Below are 20,408 nucleotides of genomic sequence, written 5' to 3'. Positions count from 1 at the left end.
CAATGAATCAATGTCCTGCAGACCGTCCTGTCATTAACAGCCTTGCTCAGGTCTTACAAACTGAGGGCCGTGGCTTCCTTTATTGAGTCAATCCATCTCATATTGGGTCTTCCTCTTTTCCTGCTGCCTTAACTTTTCCTAGCATTATTGTTGTTTCCATTGACTTGTCTTCTTATAATATGACCAAAGTATGACAGCCTCAGTTTAGTCATTTTAGCTTGTAGGGAGAGTTCAGGCTTGATTTGATCTATTTGTCTTTTTGGCAGTCCATGGTATCCGTAAAACTCTCCTCTGGCTCCACATTTCAAATTAATCAGCTTGCTTCCTGTCAACTTCCTTCATTGTCTAACTTCTAGTGCGACCCTCTGGGATCTTTTGCTGGTGAACTGTGCAAGTCAGAAATAACTGGCATAGCTTTCTGGTGCTTGAAGGAGCATTTTGTCCTGTAACATAGAAAAAAAAATATTGTTTTCTTTGCAAAGCCAATCAGAACCTGTGTTTAAATTTTGAATTACTACTGTGATTTCAGAGAACAAAAACCAGGACTTTTTCTACCAGCCTGGTAAATTATGAGATTTAAAGGAACCAAACATCTATTATCCACTTGGATTCTCCTGCCTTTGGGGCAGTATTTCAGCTGCTTTATAACTGTTGTCTCCCTAACAATTGCTTTTCACAGCAGTGTAAGTTTTAGTTTGCAATCTTGGTGGTAGTCTTATCACTTCGCTTTATTCCCTTAGCTGGGGCAAAACCACAAGATGCTGTTGCTGCTGTAGAAGCAATTTCTCTTGCAGGAGACTGTTGAAATTTGAAATACAATCACCAGATGGGAAATGGCCTGGGTTCCACATGGGCTTTCTCACTCTTGCATCTGGAGGGAAAACATGGTGGCAGAGAATGGCCATGTGTCAAGTAGAGTGGGAAGGAAATGGACACCTGGAGCTGGGAGTGCAGTTTTGTTTCAAGGGTGTTTTAAACCCATTACTTACGCTTTCAAAGGGACTAAACAGATCTTAACATTTTGCCATTTTCTTTAGTACAAAAAGAGTGGACCACTCAAACACAAGACTGGCTTCTCAACTTGATAGAAATCCAGGTAATCGTTTATTAAAAAGCACAGGAAAAATTGTGTATGATTTGTGTGTATAATGGTACATGGCCTGACCTTTACTGCTTTCAGGAAAAGTAGATTTGATTTACAGATCAATTACATAGATGTTACTTGATTGTATAAATCAATGTTGCTTGTATTAGCTGCTTAATGAAGTTTGTGGATATTAATAGTAACACTGATATGAGTACTTGGAATTCAGCATTTGGGATGTGTGTTACCACCTTAGTAATATGTTTCATGGTAATCAGAAGATGGAACTGACATTTAGAAATAAAACTGCAGAGGGAATCAAAGAAAAATATCCCTATTATATTGTTTAAGCTGATGTATTCAAGTGGGCTACTCACAGCTCATACCTCAGCATGATATACCTTTATCCTTAATATAGCTTTGTTTCTATCATTGATCCCATTAAGCTTTTTCACTAGTCTTCTCAAATTCTCTCTCTTTAATTCTGCATAGTACTTAAACTATTGTCTACTTACAATGGCTAAGATTTTTAACTAAGTACTTCTGTGTTTATTCTCCAATAAGCAACCCATTTTGTGAATTGCTGGAAGATAGGTTTATCTTTTGCTAGCATGGTTGTGATGTCTTGTACATCTTTACTATTTTTTTCATTTTGAGCAAATTCCTCTTAAGAGAAAATGCAGGCTGAATCCACAGTACCTAATTGGTGTCATTATTGGATGAACAGTGTTGCAGTTTTACCTTGATAGGTTTTCAATTTTTTGGAGCCCATTCAACCCATTACCATGTTCAGTGGTTTGCTTGACACTGCTGAAAAGGAGAAATAGAGTAGGTGACACCTCACCTCACTACGTGGCAGTCTTCTCTCAACAATCTCTGCAATATGTGTAGATGGTAAACGGCATGAACAACATGCTTTTGGGGTAGGACTGTGGCTCGGATAGAGCATTTGCTTTGCATCACATAAACGCAAAAAAAAGAATCCCATAGTAGGTGATGTAAAAGATCTGTGATACCCAAAAACTGCTACCTGTCAGATTAGACAGTACTGACCTTGATAGACCCATGGTTTTGACTCTTCATGTGGCAAGATAGTTCCTTGCAGGGTACTATTTGCCCAGATAATGCTAATTTTCTAGAAGGTTAAAAGCATAAAACCTGACAATGAGCATCTGGTTGCTGCTTTAAACTTTAATTAGAATAGTTGCTTTCTGCTATCAATAAAGAACATACCTTTGAATACTTTTTAATGTCAAGAAACTGTAAACGTGGATTGAAAGCTTAACTTTGAGCTTACTGAGGTCTGGAATTTCCCCCTGCAGGTTCAGATGACAATAACTTGAACTCAATCTTCTATGAACACTTAACTCGCTCTCTGCAGCATAGCTTGTGTGGAGACTTGCTGTTAGGGCGATGGGGGAACTACAGTACTGGAGATTGTTTTATTCTTGCATCTGACTACCTCAATGCACTAGTACACCTTATAGAGATAGGCAACGGCCTGGTCACCTTTCAGCTGAGGGGGCTTGAATTTAGAGGTGAGAATGTTTACTTGGACAAACTTTTCCTAAATCTATTTGAATTTGTACAGGTCTTCTCCTGTTTCAGAAGCTTTCATTTGCAAGCAGGTTATTTTTAGCGTGATCCTTTAATTCAGGGGTGGGGAACCTTTTTTCTGCCAAGGGCCATTTGGATACTTATAACATCATTTGTGGGCCATACAAAATTATCAACTTAAAAATTAGCCAACCAATACGTTTCTCCACGGCCCAGGTGGGAAAGGGTTAACACAGTTTCTTGGGTGGTCCTAGCAGCTCCATAGCTAATGACTCTTCGGCAAGGGGGGTAAAGGGTTCCTTTTCTTGGCAAAACAAACTCACATCTGCCTTGAATACAGGCTATTCCTGTCCGTGGGAGGGGGTGGATCGTGCCTTAGATCCTTCTGAGCTAGAGATCTGCCAGGACCCACGAAGGGCCAGACCAAATGACTCCGCGGGCCTTAAACGGCCCCCGGGCCTGACGTTCCCCACCCCTGCTTTAATTTGATATACAGTTTATCGACAGGTACTGTCAGTTTTGTGTGCAAACGCTCCTTCTTTCAAGCTTAGTGTAGTTGTATATTAGACAGTTTAAACTTGGTTTACATTTAAAACACTTGGAAACGTCCACTGTGTTTTTGTGATGATTATGTTTGACAATTTCTGACAATTTTCTACTTGGCTGCATAATCAAGAACTTGAGCTCGGGAAGCTAGAATTCTCCAGTTTGAAGTCCAGATCAGCTTTAAGCAAGCCACTGGATCTAGGGTGGGGAGCGGGGAGGAGGAATATATTATTTACAAGGCTGTTGTAAGGATGGCTGACATAATGTATGTGAAGCTCTGTGACCACCCAGGTAAAATATTGTAACTAGAAAGCATTGCTGCTATTAGAGTTATTTTCTCTCTTCCTTCAGGAACTTACTGTCAGCAACGAGAAGTAGAAGCCATCACTGAGGGAGTAGAGGAAGACGAAGGGTTTTGTTGCTGTGAACCTGGTCATGTACCTCACATATTATCTTTCAATGCTGGCTTTGGCCAGCGCTGGCTAGCCTGGGAGGTTCTGGTCACAAAGTATGTCTTAGAGGGCTACAGCATCACAGACAACAGTGCCGCATCCATGCTTCAGGTCTTTGATCTTAGGAAGATTCTCACCACTTACTATGTCAAGGTACAATTCTGGATCCTACACGTTGGTTTCTTTGGGTTGAGGGTTGGAAGAATGGGTATATAGTGAAGGTTTATGGAATGTTATGGGAAAAGCTGATTGGTAGGCCAAATAATTAAAACCATCTATTCTTTCATGAGGTTTATAATACCACCACCCAGTCTGTTGATATCTCTACTTTGGAAAATAAAATAGCCAGTATTTTAAAAAAAGAAGTAAAGATGGAGCCATACTTTTAAAAACACTGATTAGAAATTGTGAGCATTGAGACTCCAACCCATGCTAAAAGTAATGTGCAGTTGGAATATCAAATATAAACCTTCTCTTTCAAAATAACAAATCTTGCGAACCTATTCTTGAAATGTTTTCAAAATGTAATTTGTTTAAAGTTTCTGAGAAAGTGGGTAAATCAAGACAAAGTTTTTTCCTTGTTCTTTTTTTTCTCCTCCTGTCAAAAAACGATGGGCAAATCAATCAAATTGCTCCAGCAATTTCACAGTATTGTTCCCTCTTCCTGTATTTGCAGAGACATACGTAATTGCCATAAAACATTGCTATCAAGTATATATACTTTAATGCATCTTACCCCTTGTCTTTGTAGGGCATCATCTACTATGTCACATCTTCTCCCAAGCTGGAGGAATGGTTATCAAATGAAACAATGCAGGAAGGACTGCAACAGTGTGCTGACCCAACCTATGTTGATGTGGATCCTACATTTAATCCTAATATTGATGAGGATTATGACCATCGCCTAGCAGGGATCTCCAGAGAAAGTTTTTGTGTCATTTATCTCAATTGGATAGAATACTGCTGTTCTCAAAGAGAAAAGGTAAGCCTTGTTTACCCAGGGAGTTCTGATTCATTGATTAACAACTTTAGGTGTAGTATTGTTCCACATAAAAACAATGCAATAAAGGTAAAGAATGATAATGGTTCTATTGCAGTGGTTCCCAACGTGTTTAACTACGTGGACCCTTTTTTAACATCAAAACATTTTGCAACACCCCCCACACACACACAATAGTAGTTATACTATTAGTATCCATTGATGGAGAAAATACATAATGACTAGATCAGAAAGATCAAAATGGCAATGCTTAGTGTGCATATGGATTTGCAGGTCCCTTGCAATAACTCCACGGCCCTCCCTGGGGGGGGGGCAGATTTGGAACCACTGCCCTGTTGGAGTCCGCCAAGAGTCCATCTGGTTTAGCCACATGTTTCCAATAGTGGATACCCAGGTTCTGCCAGGAAGCCCCCTACCAGGAAATGAAGGCAATAGCCCTTCTCCCAGCAACAGGTATACAAAGAAACACAGCTTCTGAACCTGGAGGTTCCATTTAGCTGCTGTGCTAACAACTGTGATTAGACATTAATCTTGGTGCCTGAAACACAATGAGTTCAGCACCAGCTGAGTTGCCTAGGGCAGAGCAGTCCAGATCTGGGTGCCATGACTGAAAAGGCCCGCAGCTGGCTTGCAGAAAGTTAAGAAATAAGTTCAAGTGTATGTCATGTCCTGAATCTGTGTGTGTAAATGCCTCAAGTTGCAGTTAACTTATAGTGATCACAGCAACGGGTTTTCAAGGCAAGTGAGTAGCGGGTGGTTTGCTTTCCTCCATAGAGTCTTCCTTGGTTGTCTCCCTTTTGTTTGTTTAATTAATTTCTAGCCCGCCCTCCGCGGCCAAAACCAGGCTCAGGGCGGGCTAGAAAGTACCAACCTTGTTTAACCTCCAAGATCTGAGGAGATTGGGCTATACCATGCTGCTTCCCTCCCCATCCTGAATCTTGTGCCAGTCAATTTTCATTGGTGTGACTGAGTTTCAGTTCTGGGAAAGGGATAAAATGTCTCATCTCTCTATTCACACCAGTAAACACTGAACAAAGTTTTGGCACATCCTGTTTACTGATCTTTTCTTCTAAGCTAAAGAGCATTGAGTGCCTTAGCCCTTCTTCTTTGGGAAGATGCTCCAACACCCTGATCATTATGGCTGCCTTTTTCTGCATCTTTGTCAGTTCCTTGTTAAGAGCCAGCATGGTATAATGGCTAGAATGTCCAACTAGGATCTTGGAGTCACAGTTCAAAGTCCCCAATCAGCTATGAAGCTTTCTGTGGGATCTTGTGCCAATCTCTCAACTTAATGTCTGTCACAGGCTCACTTTGATGACAAAAGGAGGAAGAGAGAACCATGTGCACTGCCTTGAGGTCTTTAAGGGGGAATAAAAGTATACTAATAGCTTTTTTTGAATTGGGGTGGTGGCCGGAACTGTAAATATTAGTTCACGTGGCAATGTTATAGATTTAAGTAAAGGTATTACAATACTGACTGTTTTCAAGTCCTTTTACCCCTAAGTCTCAACACTAAATTTGCACATCATGGCAGATACACACCCAAATCACATTCTCACACATTCAGATCACTGCGAGCAAAGATGAAGGTTGACATCGTTGCGTGACTTTTGCCTGAAATTAAGTGGTGTGATCCATTTCCCAGGCTTTCAGAATCTGAAAATAAGAGTTTAGGCACAGTGCTGCCATACACACACAACGTGTGTTTGTGTGTATAAGTGGTAAAATGTTCATGGAGTTAGACAGATTCCCGGAGGATAGGTCTGTCAGTGGCTACTAGCCACAGTGACTAAAGGGGACCTCCACGTTCAGAGGCAGTAAACCTCTGAATATCAGTGCAAGGAGGCAACATCAGGGGAAATCCTCGGCCGCTATGCCCTATTGATGGCCCTCCATATTAACAGGTTGGCCACTGTGTGAGACAGGATGCTGGACTAATTGGACCACTGGTCTGATCCAGCAGGGCCCTTCTTATGTTCTAAGGGTGTAGGGCAATGTTAATGTACTCATTCTAATCATTTCTGCATTAACTCTTCTATCTCTTTTCCTACATGACAACTTTGTACTCATTTTATATTAACAATTTCACACTCTTCTCTACTTGAAGCCATTGAATGCAGATAAAGATTCTTCGTTAGTGACCCTTTGCTATGGACTGTGTGTTCTTGGTCGGAGAGCCTTGGGGACCGCGTCACATCATATGTCTAGGTAATGCAAATTTCTTATTCTAAAAGGTTTCATGAGAGGAGGTTCAGGTTGTTTCACATGTCACTTCCCATCCCCCACCCTACAGATCTTAGCATGAAAATATAGCTCAGATTGCTTTTGTGAGGTATGGGTCAAAGTCCTGAGTAATCAGTGACATTTAATGAGTAGGTAAGTGCCTGCAAATGGAAGTGATGTGACTAATTATTGCAGTAAATTAAAAAGGGAGAGAATAAGCCTAACCTCCCACTATAATTCCAGGAAAACTTCTTTGTCTCTGTACGTCGTGCATAGTGTAGCTGAGGCAAAGTCCTGGGCAGTCTGTTTTAGGAGACCTCTTTTCCAGAGAAAAGCTGTCATCTGCTAAATAGTAGTGACAAGTCTAAATGCCCTGGCCAAACTCCCAGAAAATGGCATCAAAAGTGTAGCTCCAGGTAGTAAACCTCAAGAGGGTGGGGAGGTTGCATAAGATGTAAAGCGGTGTTCACGGGAGGGGGAACCTTGCCAGGCAGAGCTGCTGCTGCTCTCACCAACCAGAACAATTTTTAGTCTGGACTTCAGTTGCAGTCTGCATGGATTACCTCATTACCTTTGGGCCTTTCAAGCCACCCCTTTCTTCACAGCCAGAGAAGATAAAGGCTGAAGGCATATTGTTGGCTTCTCCCCCTCCCACTGTTCCAATTCATATATGTGTATAGTGACAGTTCAAATCCATATCCGCAATTGGAAGTGCTGTCAGTTATATGCAGTCGTCTTTCTGCTAGCATACAAGTCATTTGAATATTTGTGCTAATGTTTAGGACTTCTTTTCCAATCCAAACAGTAATCTGGAATCTTTCCTGTATGGGCTCCATGCCTTGTTTAAAGGAGACTTTCGTATCTCATCAATAAGAGATGAATGGATTTTTGCAGATATGGAATTGCTCAGGAAAGTGGTGGTCCCTGGAATACGCATGTCATTAAAACTACATCAGGTATAATGTCTATTGGTGTACCTGTGCATCAGGGTCAGAGGAAGTATGGTAGTCCACCTAGATGTTCTGTGTGGATGCCCTGCTTCACTGCTGTTTATGGAGACATAACAATTAGACCTAAACTGGGGGGGGGGGGCAAAAGAAAAAAAATTATAATAATACGAGGAAGCATTTGAAGCCAGCCAGAAAGCATTTAAGCTCAGTACTTCACATGAACACATGAGGCTGCCTTATACTGAATAAGACCCTTGGTCCATCTAAGTAAGTATTGTCTATTCAGACTGGCAGCAGCTCTATAGGGTCTCAGGCAGAGGTCCTTCACATCACCTGCCACCTGGTCTGTTTAACGGGAGATGCTGGGGATTGAACCAGGGACCTTCTGCACACCAAGCTGATGCTCTACCACTCAGCCACAGCCCCTCCCCACTTTGGTAGGAATTGTCCTCAGTGTAATGTGTGCATTTACCTATACTTGTGTCTTTGCAATGGAGTATAATGATGTGAATGCTCAGCAATCACCATCAAGCTTGCAGCCTTAGATGTGTTACATGCTTTTAAAAAAATGCACCTTATTTTTACTACCAAAATACATGTCAATCCGGTGATCTGTGGTGGATTTTCCAGGATTTTTTCCAAGATTTCCCATAATTAATTGTCCTGCCTGCTTGGTAGTTTCTGAAATACAGAAATCTAGATCAAGATGCTGTATGAGCTGAAGATGTGATTAGCCTGAGCCCACAATAAGTGGTAACGCCAGAGGTCTTTGCGCAGGCACCGGGAGCCCTGGTTTCATTCCAAAATCAAGGGGCGTGTGGACCTTCTTAAGATTTTCTCTAATAAGAGCCCATACTTTGTTAGCGATTGAAATGTCCTTCGATGCAGTATTTCTGAAGGTTCTTCGTGTGCAGTTTGAATTGATGACCAACGATATGAATGTTTTTGTACTTAACATTATTTTTGGAAAATCTGTTACTTTGAGAGCCAGTGTGGTGTAGTGGTTAAGAGCGGTGATTTGGAGCAGCAGACTCTAAAGAACTGGGTTTGATTCTGTACTTCTACACATGAAGCCAGCTGGGTGACCTTGGGCTAGTCACACTCTCTCAGCCCCACCTATCTCACAGGGTGTCTGTTGAGGGGAGGGGAAGGGAAGGCAATTGTAAGCTGGTTTGATTCTTCCTTAAGTGGTAGAGAAAGTCGGCATATAAAAACCAACTCTTCTTCTTCTTTGTTATGTAGGTGAAGTTTTCCAACTGCATAATTGTACAGGGCATAGCTTTGAAAAACAAATGCTCCTTTGACTGAACCAACCTCAGCAAATAACTTCACATTCATCTTTTTGTGACAATCTATAAAATAGTCCTCTCTTTTTATAGCTGGACGGTGCTTTCTGACATACTTAGTAAATTTATGCTATTTAAATATTATCCTAAAAAAAGTTTTTTAGCATGCATGGATTTTGTAGATTTTGGTGTTAGTTTAAATAATCCTGATTTCTTTAGAATATAACGCCCTGCTTTGTATAACAAACACCCTGCTGAATAATATGCTCACTCCTCTGCTTAGGACCATTTCACTTCTCCAGATGAATACGATGACCCTGCTGTTCTGTATGAAGCTATCACATCCCATGAACAAAATCTGGTCATTGCTCATGAGGGGGATCCTGCTTGGCGGAGTGCTGTCCTTTCCAATTCTCCCTCCTTGCTTGCCCTTCGCCATGTGATGGATGATGGTACCAATGAATACAAAATTATCATGCTGAACAAGCGCTATCTCATCTTCAGAGTTATTAAAGTAAGTGGGGAGAAGGGCTGATGTGTGGGTTTTCTCTGATAATTATAGTGAAGCATTTTTAACGCTAACTTTGTTGCAATGGTCAGATAATTCCTTTTGCAGGTTTTTAATGCTACTGTGTTGTAATTCTTAAAGTGCTTTCTATAAAACTAAAAAGAAAGGGGGCCGGTTAAAATTACTCAAGTAAAAGAAGAAAACACTCAAAAAGGGTAATTACTAAGAACATCAAAGCAGTGTAGTTAAGGGTAGCATAATTTTTTAAAAAATATTTTGGGTTTCAACTTGCCTTCTGTGCATGTGTGTGTACGTGTATTAAAATGTTTGGTTGTGACTTAATATCTCCTGTAAACTTTTAAATGAAACGGCCAGTGAAAATTGGAACTCAAAACATTATTAGCCCGAGCCTTCATAACAGAGTTTAAGAATACCTGCTATATGGTAGCACTGTTTTTCCATTCTGAGCTTTCCCCGTCTGTACTCTTGCAGGTAAACAAGGAGTGTGTACGTGGTCTTTGGGCTGGGCAGCAACAGGAGCTGGTCTTCTTGCGTAATCGGAACCCAGAAAGAGGGAGCATCCAAAATGCAAAGCAAGCTTTGAGGAACATGATAAACTCGTCTTGTGATCAGCCTATTGGCTACCCAATTTATGTCTCTCCTCTAACTACAACTTACTCGGACAGCCATGAGCAGCTCAAAGAGATCCTTGGAGGTGCCATCAGTTTGGGAAACATCAAGAACTTCATAGTATCAACATGGCACAGGTGAATTACACAAGAGATTTCCAAAGAGCATCTAGATTCAGCTGTTCTGCTGCACCCATCTTAAAACATAGCGTATTTTGTGCTAGACCATTCTCTTATTTCGTAGCAAATACAGCATATGGTTGCCACTGAAGCAAGGGAATTCCATAGTTTTAGAAATGTAAAACCCCAATTCCAGTCACCTTGTCAGTTTTATACACAGTCTAAGGATTGATTTTAAAAACATCCTTTGTATGAATGGGTAGAGCCCAGAAATCACATGAAACATGAATCAGACCATTATTCTGACTACTGTGACTGACAGGATCTTCAGGATCTTGGTTAGAGGTTGGACCTCAGCTCTGCCAATAACCTATTAGTTTGAACTGACTCTTTTTTCCATGTGAAGTCTGATTCATTCATTTTACAAGTCCAGCTGGGGACCCATAGAGGCCCTGGAACCTGCCTACGTAGAACTGGAACTCAGTAGTCTTCATCACAAATAAAGCTAAATATTTCCACAGTTGTGTGAGATTCTGCTTTTATTGAACATATAAAATACTATATGGATGATGGTTTTTGCAGGTTGTTATATATTGCGGAAATACTCCACGACAGTATTTTCTGTGTTATTTCAAGTAAAATCGAGGTGGGGTTCTGCCAGAAATAGTTTCTTATGTCACCTTTTTTTTTTCTACTCTCAACATCAGCAGCCAATATGGGGAGACCAAGAAAATACGCAACATGGTAGTGTTCAGACACCGGGCAAGTTTTACTATAATTTACAGAGGCTGTTTTTGTTGCATTTCCATTGTCTGCAGGTTAAGAAAAGGCTGTGGTGCTGGTTGCAACAGTGGGGGAAATATTGAAGATTCAGATGCTGGAGGTGGAGCTTCCTGCACAAGTAACAGCGCAGCTGCTAACGACTCTCAAAGCAGTGTTTCTCAAGGTGGGGGAGGAGGAGGAGGAATCACTGTGACTACTTGGCAGGGGCCTGGAGCAGGACTGCACCCTCCTGTCACATCTCACCCTGCAACTCTAGGTATGACTGGACTAGTGTATGAGAGAGTGCATTTTAAATACATTTCTGCGCTAATGACACTGTGGGGAAGGTAAGGGGGACAAGGAAGACAGTAGCGAATTTTTTAATGATATGTCGTGCAGCAGAACGTCGCATGTTAATTCAATGACAGCTGTTGCAGGAGGGTAGAATGTAAAATAATTGGTCTTTTCTTTGCAGACTATTTGAAGGGCTTGGGGCCGTTGTATGAATTATGGCTGCTGCATTAAGGCCATTTTTACATGCCCTATGTGACTGCTTTCAGCATCCTCTTTGTTTATGCATGCAGCGGCTCACTGTGCGGATTAGGCAGTTTATTCCATGCCCCAAAACCAAACCCACAGTAGCATGGAAAAGAAGCTGCCCAATATGGGTGGTGAGCCACTGCAACCAAATGGCTAGACTATAAGGATATAAAAGCAAGGGTACTGGACAGGGCAGTGGCCCATCTAGTGCAGCATCATTTTTCACATACTAGCCAGCCAGGGCATTGAGGCAAAAGCCCTCCCCTTTGTTGCCCCAGCATCTAGCATTCAGGGGGTTGCTGCCTCTGAATAAGGAAGTTCAGTTTACCCATAATTACTAATAGCCATCAAGGGACCTTTTTCTAATCCCTGTTTAAAATAGCAGCCATCACTACATGCTGTGGCAGTGAATTTCACAAGTTAATTACTTAGACAAAGAACATCATCATCATCATCACCACCACCTTTATTAGGCATTTACATCAGTATACCATAAGCAGAATTACAAAATCGGTTAAAACAGATTACATTAAAAGGACGTTACTTAGAAGTACTTTCAAACTGCTCGCGAATCCTTTGTGCAGATAGGAGAAAACTAGCTACTTGTTGGGTAACGGTAGGGTTTCTGTCAGATAAAAGGTACATCACCGACTGCTGATCTGAAAGACTCTGTTCACTAGGCAGTAGGGGTTTAATATTCCTCGGCCTCATGTAAAGCTGGCAGTACAACAGCACATGAGTTAAGTGTTCAGGATCCCCAGTCTTACATGGACAATACCTATCAATAAAAGGGATTCCTTTGTATCTTCCTTGTAGGATAGCTGAGGGAAGAATGTTAAGTCTAGCAAGCATGAAAGCTCTGCGAATGTCCGGTGACTCCAAATAAGACAAGTAGGAAGCTGCAGCTCCATAAGCCGGAGTAATACCATGAAACATGGGGGAACAGTGTCTATTAGCTAGGGAGGTTAGGGTGAAAGAACAACATGCTTTTTTTCTGTCCTGAATTGACAGCTTATCAACTTGAGTGCCCCAGTTCTAATATTTATGGGAGAAGGAGAAAAAGGCAAACTATCTACTTTCTCTGTCTTATGCGTAGTTTTGTATATCCGTATCATGGCTCCCAGACATTTTTCCCCTCTAAACTAATTTTTGTTGTTGTAGGCAAGATATTCCAGTTGCTTGATCTCTGCACCTTTTCCAGTGCTACAGTATCCTCTTCAAGATATAGTGATTGGAACTGTACATAGTATTCCAAATGCAAGAGCACGCTAGATATATACAAGAGCATTAAGATGGTAGATTTCCAGTCTCTTTCGTACCACCCCTAACATTAAATCTGCCTTTTTAGCTACTGACTCCATATTTTTATTGCGTTAAGAACATAAGAAAGGCCCTGCTGGATCAGACCAAGGCCCATCAAGTCCAGCAGTCTGTTCACCCAGTGGCCAACCAGGTGCCTTTAGGAAGCCACAAACAAGACAAGTGCAGCAGCACCATCCTGCCTGTGTTCCACCGCACCCAAAATATTAGGCATGCTCCTCTGATACTAGAGAGAATAGGTATACAGCATGACCAGTATCCATTCAAACTAATAACCATGAATACCCCTCTCCTCCATGAATATGTCCACTCCCCTCTTAAAGCCCTCCAAGCTGGCAGCCATCACCACATCCTGGGGCAGGGAGTTCCACAATTTAACTATGCGTTGTGTGAAAAAATATTTCCTTTTGTCTGTTTTGAATCTTGCTCTCCAGCTTTAGCAGATGACCCCGTGTTCTAGTATTATGGGAGAGGGAGAAAAACTTCTCCCTGTCCACTCTCTCCAAACCATGCATAATTTTATAGACCTCTATCATGTCTCCCCTTAGCCACCTTCTTTCCAAGCTAAACAGCCCTAAGCGTCCTAACCGCTCCCCATAGGACAGTTGCTCTAGTCCCCTAATCATTTTGGTTGCTCTTTTCTGCACCTTCTCAAGCTCTGTAATATCCTTTTTTAGGTGTGGTTACCAGGACTGTACACAGTATTCCAAGTGTGGTCTCACCATAGATTTGTACAAGGGCAGTATGATATCAGCAGTTTTATTCTCTATTCCTCGTCTAATTATGGCCAGCATGGAATTTGCCTTTTTTACAGCAGCCGCACACTGGGTTGACATCTTCATTGAGCTATCCACTACCACCCCAAGATCGCTTTCTTGGTCTGTCGCTGCCAGCACAGATCCCATCAGTGTATATGTGAAGTTGGGATTTTTTCCCCAGTATGCATCACTTTACTTACTCACATTGAATCTCATTTGCCATTTTAATGCCCATTCTTCCAGTACACAGAGATCCTTCTGGAGCTCTTCACAGTCCGATTTTGTTTTAACCACCCTAAATAATTTGGTGTCATCTGCAAACCTGGCTACTTCACTGTTTAACCCCAACTCCAGGTCATTGATGAACAGGTTGAAAAGCACTGGTCCCAACACAGATTCCTGAGGCACCCCACTGCTCACATCCCGCCATTGTGAGAACTGACCATTGATTCCTACTCTCTGCTTCCTATTTTTCAGCCAGCTCTCAATCCATAAGAAGACTTGTCCTCTTATCCCATGACTATGAAGTTTGCTTAGCAGTCTTTGGTGGGGGACTTTGTCAAAAGCTTTTTGGAAATCCAAATACACAATATCCACAGACTCATTCCTGTCCACATGCTTATTGACGCTATCAAAAAACTCTAATAGGTTAGTGAGACATGACCTACCCTTACAGAAGCCATGTTGGGTTTTGCCCAGCAGACCTTGCCCTTCTATATGCTTGACAATTCTATCTTTAATAATGCTTTCCACTAATTTACCCAGAACAGATGTTAAGCTAACTGGGCCTGTAATTTCCTGGGTCCCCCCTGGAATCTTTTTTATAAATGGGTGTTACATTGGCCATTCTCCAGTCCTCTGGTACAGAGGCTGATCGAAGGGACATATTACATATATTTGTTAGAAGTTCAGCAATTTCCCATCTGAGTTCTTGAAGAACTCTAGGATGAATACCGTCTGGTCCCTGTGACTTGTTAGTTTGCAGTTTGTCTAGACGTTCTAGGACTTCCTGCCTTGTTACCACTATTTGCCTCAGTTCCTCATTTTCCCCTCTCCAAAATCTCTGTTCAGGAGAAGGAATCTGCCCTGTATCTTCAACAGTGAAGACAGATGAGAAGAATTCATTTAGTTTTTCAGCAATCGCTTTATCCTCCCTTACAGTTCCTTTACTCCCATTGTCATCCAATGGTCCAACCGCTTCCCTAGCTGGTTTCCTACTCCTAATATACTTTAAAAAATTCTTAATGTCTGTTTTGATGTGTTTAGCAATAAGCCCCTCAAAATCTTTTTTTGCATCTCTAATTATCTGCTTGCATTTCCTTTGTGCAAGTTTGGGTTTGCTTCTGTTCGCCTTGTTTGGGCAAACCTTCCAGTCTCTGAAGGAAGACTTTTTTTCTCTAATTGCTTCCTTCACCTTACCCATTAGCCATGGTGGTGACCTCTTGGACTTATTACTACCTTTCCTGACCTGCGGTATACAAGCTAGCTGAGCCTCTAGTAATATTATCCACTATGATCCCAATAACTTTACTGATCAGTCACTGCAGTTCTGACCCCTTTGCTTATCAATGAAGTTTGGATTTCCTCGCCTCAGCATGTGTCCCTTTACTCACATTGTCCCTTTACTCACATTGTTCCTCGTTCGCCACATAATGACACACAACATAGTTTAAAGTTTGATGTGGTAACTCTAAAATGCACAAGCCCCAAGAGGGAAAAGTTTAATGCGAGGTTGAAAGTACATTCATTTTATCAGCTGATGCTACTTCCAGAAGATATGGAATTAACTCACAATTTGATTTTCCCGGGAAAGCATATCTAAATGACAAGCAGCTCTTTCCAATTTGTCCATTTATTTATTTATTTTGTGATTTATAGCCCACCCTCCCCAGCCAAGACCAGGTTTAAGGCAGGTAACATCATCTAAAATACATCAAAACATCCACAATAAAATGAATAATAATTTCCAAAATTAAACAAAATTAAATTAAAAACCTTAAAACTCAAGATGGGGTCTAATACAACCTATAGTGGCCAGCATAGGTGGCAGGTTACCCCCAATTAACAAAAATAGCATAGAAATGTGGGTGGAGGGAGATCAAGAAACAAAGATAGATAGATATCAGAAGTTTGAAATTAGGCCTAATGCTCTCATGCTCGTATACTTCCTTTTCAGGCACCAGCCACAGTGCGCATTCAGTGCAGTCCAGCCTCATCAGACATTCCCCTGCTCGTGCATCAGTTGCCAGCCAGTCCTCTTACTGCTACAGCAGTCGTCATTCATCCCTCCGCACATCTGCCACTGGCTTTGTGCCTTGTCGACGCTCTTCCACCAGCCAACTCTCCCTGCGTAACCTTCCGTCATCCATCCAGTCGCGTCTGTCCATGGTGAACCAAATGGAACCCCTTAGCCAGACGGGTGTTGTCAACTTACCGCACGGCCTGCCCTCTTCTAGCAGCTCCAGCCAAAGCATCCCTGCCTGCAAACAGCATGCCCTTGTTGGCTTTCTAGGGACAGACGGAGTGAATAATGTCCCCGATGCACAGCCAGGCACTCACACAAGCTCTGTCAACCAGACGCAAACCAAAAGGGATGATGTTATTTACAGAATCCAGGTGAATTAATCCGAGGAACAGATCTTTTTCCTTTAATGCCAGCTGCTTTTACTGGTCCCAGCATGTTACTTTTTTTAACTACACTGCACTTACAATAATACAGTATTTTAGAGTGTGAAAATATCTGTCGACATGAACGTACCTCAGTGAGAAAGTATTCTGCTACCTGCATGTACACTGTAGTATTCTCAGTATGCAGGTGTAATAGAGTTGTTAAGACAGAAAAATGGTGAACACATCCATGCCTTACAACTCCTGGACTATGAAGTGACAAAATAACTCCCAAGTGTGAAATTGCTCAGCACTTTTTTTGGCACACCAAGAAATGCTGAGTTACTAGCCTACGTTTTAAGGTACAGGAAGGGGTAGCAATTCGTTGTTATTTATACACACACACACATTCTATTCAGGTCTACCAACAGGATCATAATAACTATGACCCAGGAAGGTGTAAAAATCTCTTGTACTGCTAGCAATGAGGTTTATGGCTATATAAATCTTGTGATTATCACCAGCCTTTCCCCATCTCCAAGGTTAAGCAGTAAACATATTATTCTTTGGGACCTGCCTCACTCCTTGCCATTGTAAAGGATGTCACAATGAATAATAAAAGTTTATACACAGAAGAAAGGCCGAGCATCTAGACGAAAATAGACTGGCTTAAATATTAGGCAAGATTCACCCTCACTTAAGGGTGTTATAGCAAGTTGTTGACCCATTTTGTACCACAGACACAGGCTAGAGGTTCTACAGTATCCCTTCCCTCAATTTTCACCACTGAAAGGATTTAAATACCTAATGTTTGATAGCTCAGAGCCTTGAATTCTAGCAACAAATATTGGTTCTCTTTTTTTCCTGAAGAGGAAGAGAGTTCAGTTTCTCTCTGAATGGATTGTTTCAATATTTTAAGCTGCTTTTTGTTGCAGATAATGGATCCCAGCCAGGTATTGGAAGGAATCAATTTGTCCAAAAGAAAGGAACTGCTATGGCCAGATGAGACAATTAGGCTAAAAGCTGGAAGAAACAGCTGGAAAGACTGGAGTCCTCAGGAAGGCATGGAAGGCCATGTAAGTTTCATTTTGGAGCAGATGTTTGGAACTAGCATGTATTAATTTCAAAGTCCATTTTGAACAGACAGCTCATCTAGCACAGAGTTTTAGGCCTATGAATATTCCATGCTAAAAATGTTTAAATTTGTGCACCAAGAAATGCTCAGTTCCATAACCTGTAAAATTATGGGGGAAAGTAAAATAAATATGAGGAGATTATTATAATTCTGCTTCCACAACTCAGGCGCTAATTAGTCCCGCTCTTTGAATGCAGGTTATTAGTCCCTCAGTTTCTGAAACTTCTTCAGGCATTCTCCATAAGCCTTTACCTTCACAGTTGTAAGTGCTAGAAACCTCAGCTTCTCCACCCCACCCCCCAAATGAAATCTGAGACTCACTAGATGATCAGTTCTGCACCCAATTCCAAGTTTCACATTTGGCCAATGAGATCACCGAGTGTGCTTTGGCCTGGCTTCAGTGCTTTATAGAGTCAGGTTCCTAGCTGCAGAGCTTGCCTGGACACGTATTTTGAAGAATACATTAATGCCATAAGTATGAGATTAAAAACTAAATGTATTAATGTGGTATAAATTTGAAACTGCGCCTTTCACAAAAGCTTATGTCCCTTTGTATGTAGTCTCAGGTTTTAATGCCTGTCTAGAGACTTTTTTCCTCAGCTATGCCTAGGGGAAGGTATCTTAGTATGCACTATTCAAACAATTGTACCCATGCTACAACAGATGTATCTGAAGGGCAAGTGAGAAAATATGTTCCTGCTCCCTCACAGTGATGAAAGTTTTTACTTGCCTGTCTGAAACTGCAATCTTCTTTCTTTGTGATCTCCCTTCAGGTGATTCACCGCTGGGTGCCTTGCAGCAGAGATCCAGGGAGTAGATCCCACATAGACAAAACAATCCTGCTGGTCCAAATTGAAGACAAATATGTTGCTGTGATTGAAACTGGAGTCCTAGAACTTGGAGCTGAAGTATGAACTGCTTTGACAGTTAACTTCTCATCACCCCTTTTTTAAATTTTTAGAAATAAGAAGGGGCTCTCGTGAAGATTCTCCTAAAACGTTAAACATTGTTCAAGTAATAGAGGAGGGCTTAAACCAAGTGGATGTGTATCAACTTCAGAATAAGTTAGTCTCTTTGGTATTTTTCAAAGTAGCTACTGAGAAACACGTTTTGCATGAAGGATAAACATGACATACCTTTTGTTCTATACTTCATTTTATGCATTGCAATGCTTTAAAATGCCCAACATTTTCCCATTTTAAAATAGGAACATCTCATTTTTCTAAACGTTTTGCCAAAAATTGCCATGTTTTATCAGAAAAATATGGATTCCATTAATATTTTTCAAGCAACTGAGTAGTGTACAAACTGAGTTAATGTAAAAAAATGGAGAGATTATACATGGCAGAAACAATCAAATTTAAAGATTCTCATTCCTTGCAAGTCAAAAACGTCAGTGAGAAAACTGCACTAATTTTTTATGGCAATGCACTAAACGAAATCCAAGTTTGCTCAGAACATTTATTTATATATATATATATATATAAATATATAAAAAGAATAAAATACCATTATTTAAATTGCCTTTGGGATTAACCCCCTCCCACGTAATATTCTTATTAATGTACTGTGCCATAGGCTTGCTTTGGCATAATATAATAGATTGGACAACAGAGCATTTATATTGTCCTTTCCAAAATACCAGTTACCACTAGAGTAACACAACAGAGAGTAGCTCTCTTGGTGAAATCAATTGGTGGCGCATGTGTGGCAGAAATTTCACTTTTTAAAAAACAATGGGCCCAAACACACAAATGTGCATCTTCTTTCTCCAAATAGTATTGGCTGATATCTTACTTAGAACCAGCTAAAATATGCTTTTTGTGTCCTTTGGAAGAAATCTGGTTTATTTGAGGGAAGCTGGATGAAGCCCAGAGTGCGTGCAATGGGATAGTGATACTCTTTGCGGTGTGGGACTTCTTCCAATTTTCAATCAGGTGAAACAACTTGACTGTTTTTGTTTTTTAGAAAAGAAAAGGTGCGAGAGGCACAGCCCGACTATCTCATTGTTTGTACCATTTCGCCTTTTAGCTCCCTTTAGTCTTTTTTCTGTGACTTGAATTTTATTTTCGATGATTTTATATATATATATATATATATTATATATTATATAATAATTGTATTTTTAACTGTGAAATTGAATTATGTTACATATCTTAGGTTTTACTGTGTTTGGGTTTTCTTTTTCGTGTACATTTTCAGGGAAACAAGTTACTCAAACATTATTGGACCGAGGAGAGGAAGTTGCAGTGTCTTAACTTGCTGCTTCTGTGACTCATTCAACAGCATTCATGAAAACTGTACATGTAGTGATTGTTTCCTGTGTATGATCTGGAACTCTGTGGGGCTAGTAGGAAATTTGTGCACAGTCCACAAGTGTGATTTTTGGAGGCAGCCATCTTCTCTTTACTTGTTAAAACAATTGATGGGTTTTTGCAAGGGAGGAGTTTCAGCGACTTTTGCACTGAAACCAAAATAATTGTATGCCTAATTAAACAGTTGAAGCTCTCATGATCTGAGAGGTAATATCCTAACACAAATCATCTCATGCCAAGCATCAGTGCTGAACATGTTCAATCTATAGTCTTGGTAAAGTAACTCACTATGCAAAATGTTTATACTTCCTAGCATTGTGGGTTTCACTGCTGCATATGCTGTCATTCACATGCAATCATATATTTCGTTTTCTATATATATGATTTTTGTAAACATTTTATTTTCAGTTCTGGCCAGGCTGCCACCTGTGGACCTAATATATGGACCTGAACGGCCTGCAGTTCAGCACCTGGTTATATTGGCATTTCTGCCAAATTACAGGCATGAATGTAGTCAGCTTCTACAATATGACAAGTAATTCCTGGCTCCCTTTTCAAATGAGAATGGCATATTTATTTCTTTATTGCTCCCAACCTGAGTTAGTTTTCTGTACTT

General features: G+C 40.9%; 1 protein-coding gene across 1 annotated transcript in view; it reads left to right on the top strand.

The window, feature by feature from the left end:
- PCNX1 (pecanex 1) overlaps positions 1 to 18,425 on the top strand; it is a 107,211-nt gene extending 88,786 nt beyond the window's left edge. Inside the window, exons 25-36 of the mRNA XM_056851026.1 lie at positions 1,038 to 1,096; positions 2,407 to 2,622; positions 3,539 to 3,792; positions 4,391 to 4,621; positions 6,747 to 6,847; positions 7,668 to 7,818; positions 9,382 to 9,612; positions 10,099 to 10,373; positions 11,174 to 11,394; positions 15,912 to 16,351; positions 17,278 to 17,418; positions 18,251 to 18,425. Coding sequence (XP_056707004.1) covers positions 1,038 to 1,096; positions 2,407 to 2,622; positions 3,539 to 3,792; positions 4,391 to 4,621; positions 6,747 to 6,847; positions 7,668 to 7,818; positions 9,382 to 9,612; positions 10,099 to 10,373; positions 11,174 to 11,394; positions 15,912 to 16,351; positions 17,278 to 17,418; positions 18,251 to 18,391 — 2,461 coding nt within the window. The 3' untranslated portion in view covers positions 18,392 to 18,425. The remainder of the gene's footprint in view (positions 1 to 1,037; positions 1,097 to 2,406; positions 2,623 to 3,538; positions 3,793 to 4,390; positions 4,622 to 6,746; positions 6,848 to 7,667; positions 7,819 to 9,381; positions 9,613 to 10,098; positions 10,374 to 11,173; positions 11,395 to 15,911; positions 16,352 to 17,277; positions 17,419 to 18,250) is intronic.
- Positions 18,426 to 20,408: the final 1,983 nt, after the last annotated feature.

The sequence above is a fragment of the Euleptes europaea genome, chromosome 6 (assembly GCF_029931775.1).
Source record: "Euleptes europaea isolate rEulEur1 chromosome 6, rEulEur1.hap1, whole genome shotgun sequence".
In the NCBI taxonomy this organism is placed as follows: Eukaryota; Metazoa; Chordata; class Lepidosauria; order Squamata; family Sphaerodactylidae; genus Euleptes; species Euleptes europaea.
The sequence above is the reverse complement of the archived record's forward strand: the minus strand, read 5'-3'. Positions and strand labels throughout refer to the sequence as shown.